We start from the raw sequence: 3,523 nt of genomic DNA, 5'->3' as shown, positions 1-3,523 counted from the left end.
GCCTCTCTGGCAGCTTTGTCTGCAAGCTCGTTACCAACAATGCCAATGTGGCTTGGAGCCCATATGAAAATAATGGACTTACCTTGCTGTGATAATTTTAGAAGAAAAGATTGAATTCTTATAATGAGTGGATGTTCGAAGTACATGTTTTTAAAACTTTTAACAGAGCTCAACGAATCTGAGATTATTACAATTGTCTTCTGAATTATTGAAAGGCAAAAATGGAGGGCTGATGCTATCGCGTAGAGTTCGGCGGTGTATATTCAGCATAACTTATTTAATTTAAAATTGTGGGTTGAATCGTGAGTGACGAAAGATGAGGCGGTCGAGCTTTCGGATTTGGAACCATCAGTGTTTATTATATATTGTATTATACATATGTATACAATATATAGTATAAATTATATATTGTAATTAAATATTAATATATATTACCTTTTCTCTTTTTCTCAGCCGGTTCATGAAAGCGATCTTGGGGACCCTCCATTGGAGGCCATCTTACCCCTCCTCTCTGCAAACATAAAATAAATCACCAATTAAGTTATAATAAAAAATAATGCATTGATATAAGAATAAAATACTTAATGCTGTATTTAAAAAAATAACAAATAATTTAAACTCCGAGCCTCTTACTGAAACACTTTTGTACAATAGTCCAATGTGGGGTTGAAAAGTATCATACTCGGGAAGGAATTTGGATGGATAGGAAGAGAATCTATTTTTTTATGAGGGATGGAATATCGTATGTCGCACAAGTCTTGTAGGAGCACTATTAATAGAATCCTGAAGAATAATAAAAATCAAGTTATTTCGCAACAATTTTTTATTACATTTATGTAAACTATATATAGTAAAAAGTAAAGTTGATGAGTTTGCCAAGTATAGTTAGGGGGAATAAACGATGGCGGATGTCTTAAAACATCAATAAAAATTAATTTTTTATTCGGAGCTCCATATCTTTGAAACTGTGTTCAACATTGGAATATTTAATGGAACATAATTTTATGTAGTTTTTTTAATTTTTAACATAATTACTGGTCAAAATTGATGAGTCTGCCAAGTATAGGAAGGGGGAATAAAAAATGGCGGCTGTTTCAAAACGATAAAAAATTTAATTTTTCATTCGAAGCTCCATATCTTAAAAACTACCAACAACACCTGAAAATCAAAATGGGCATTATTGAAAGAAGAGTAAATTTACTAAAATATGAGCCCTAACAGAGCCGTTTTCGTTGAATAGTTCCTGAGATACAACTTTTCATAAAGCAACATATCATAACAAAAATCAAAATTGAATTTATTTTGGGAAAACTATATATCATTAATCATTTAATGTACTGATGACTATTAGTACTCAAATTAAAGCTATTTTAATGAGCTATAAAGTAGTTTAGTACGTTTACCGTCATAGAAGTAGTAGTTTTCATGATATTTGCTAAAATAAATTGATTGATAGTTGTTCTGACAAATTTGGATACCCAAATTTACATTCATTTGGGAATATCATAACAACTACTACCCCTACGAAGATAAGTATCATAAACTACTTTATAGTAAGTTAAATTTTCTTTATTTTGAGTTTTAACAGACGTATGTGCGTCTTTTGGGTCTAGAGATATATTTATTCAAAAATCTAAAATTTATCTATTTATCTAAATCTTATTCGAACAACTAGAAATTAACAGATTGTGAGTTTATTTTGCCAAACATCATAAAGACTACTACTCCTACAAAGATAAACAATATTTACTATTTTGTAGTAAATTTAACTAGCTTTAATTTCAGTACTGGCAGATATTTGTATGTTTAATAGTTTATGAAATAAAGATTTTCAAAACTCAAACTTATTGTCCGAACAACTATAAATCAATTTATGATTGGAGAAGTTTGTCGGGGAGTGCGGTCAGCAAAGAACAACATAAATAAACAAAACCATATTTATTTATTTTATGCCGACGTTTCGATCTGAGTTTCAGGTCTTCATAAGGGCTATAGAACAAAAGAGATAACAACAACATTTAGAGTAACATACAATTACAATCCTCCCCCCCCTGACAAACTACTCCAATCATTAATCTACGGTCAACTATTTACACCTCATAAATCAATTTATTTTAGCCCATATAATGAAACTACTATTTCTACGAAGTTAAAGGTCTTAAACTACTATATATTAAGCTAAACTAGCTTTAATTTGATTGCTAATAGACATCTATACGTCACATAGTTCCTGAGATATAGATTTCTCAAAATAAATTAACTAACTACTAATGTTTCAGAAGATTTTTAAGAAATGTTGCTTTTTAACACATTTAATTTCATACTTATCTTCGTGGCAGTAGTAGGTTTTTTGATATTTGCTAAATTTAAAAAAAAAAATTATTTATAACTGTATAAAACTATTTACAAGTAGTATATTTGCTATAAGTTATAAAATGACATGATACAAACATGTGGAGTATCTACCAATTGATAGATACCATCTCGGGGCCATCGTCTTTTCAGACTTCTAGGAGGATTATCAGGTAGATTTGGGTGGTTAAGAATTTTATCATGGAAGGATTAGTATCTGGTTCTGGATGGATAACCTGAATTTGCTAAAATAAATTGATTTATAGTTATTGGGACAAAATTATCCATTTTTAAATATAATTTTTTTTTTTATGTTTATCTTCGTAGGAGTTGTAGTTTTAATTATATTAGCTAAAATGAAATTCGCAAAATGTTGATTTCTAGCTGATAAAGTTTCATAAGCAAAATTCATATTTCCCATAAAATATTATAATACTACTTCTAAATATTATACTATTACTCCCACGAAGATAAACATCATAAACTAATTTACAGCCCATTAAACTAGCTTTAATTTGAGTGCTAATAGACACCTGTACGTCTTATGGTTCATGAGATATAGATTTCCCACAATAAATTCACTAACTACTAATTTTTTAGTGTATTTTTTTTTGGAAAGTTGCTTTTAAAAAAAAATAACTGTATCTCTGGCAGATATCTGTACGTTCAATGGTTTTTGAAATAAAGTTTTTAAAAATTCAAACTTATTGTCTGAACAACTATAAATCAATATATTTTAGCAAATATCATGAAAACTACTATTCCTAGGAAGGCTAAGGTCATAAACTACTATATATTACGTTAAACTAGTTTTAATTTGAGTGCTAATAGACATCTGTACGTTACATAGTTCCTGAGATATAGATTTCTTAAAATAAATTAACTACTAATTTTTCTGAAGATTTTTAAGAAATGTTGCTTTTTAAAAGGCTATATCTCGAGAACTATTGGACGTAACAGTCCAATTAGGGCTCATATTTTAACAAATTTACTCTTCTTAATATGATGTTCTATTATGTTTTCTTTGGTTGGAGGTAGTTTCAAAAATATATGTAAAGGAACTCTAAAAGAAAAATTATTATTGTTTTATATCATTTTAAAACAGCCACCATTTTGTACTCACACTACCAATACTTGGCAGACTCATCAATTTTGACAAGTTTTTTTTTTT

General features: G+C 28.9%; 1 protein-coding gene across 1 annotated transcript in view; it reads right to left on the bottom strand.

Moving 5' to 3' along the window:
• Positions 1-3,523, bottom strand: part of LOC106687005 (kazrin) — a gene marked incomplete at its 3' end in the record, with an annotated part of 67,421 nt that overhangs the window by 21,776 nt on the left and 42,122 nt on the right. The window contains 1 exon segment of the mRNA XM_067044638.1: positions 436-511. Within this exon segment, the coding sequence (XP_066900739.1) occupies positions 436-462 (27 nt within the window).

Source organism: Halyomorpha halys, unplaced genomic scaffold, assembly GCF_000696795.3.
Source record: "Halyomorpha halys isolate HHAL.00 unplaced genomic scaffold, Hhal_1.1 Scaffold905.1, whole genome shotgun sequence".
In the NCBI taxonomy this organism is placed as follows: Eukaryota; Metazoa; Arthropoda; class Insecta; order Hemiptera; family Pentatomidae; genus Halyomorpha; species Halyomorpha halys.
The sequence above is the reverse complement of the archived record's forward strand: the minus strand, read 5'-3'. Positions and strand labels throughout refer to the sequence as shown.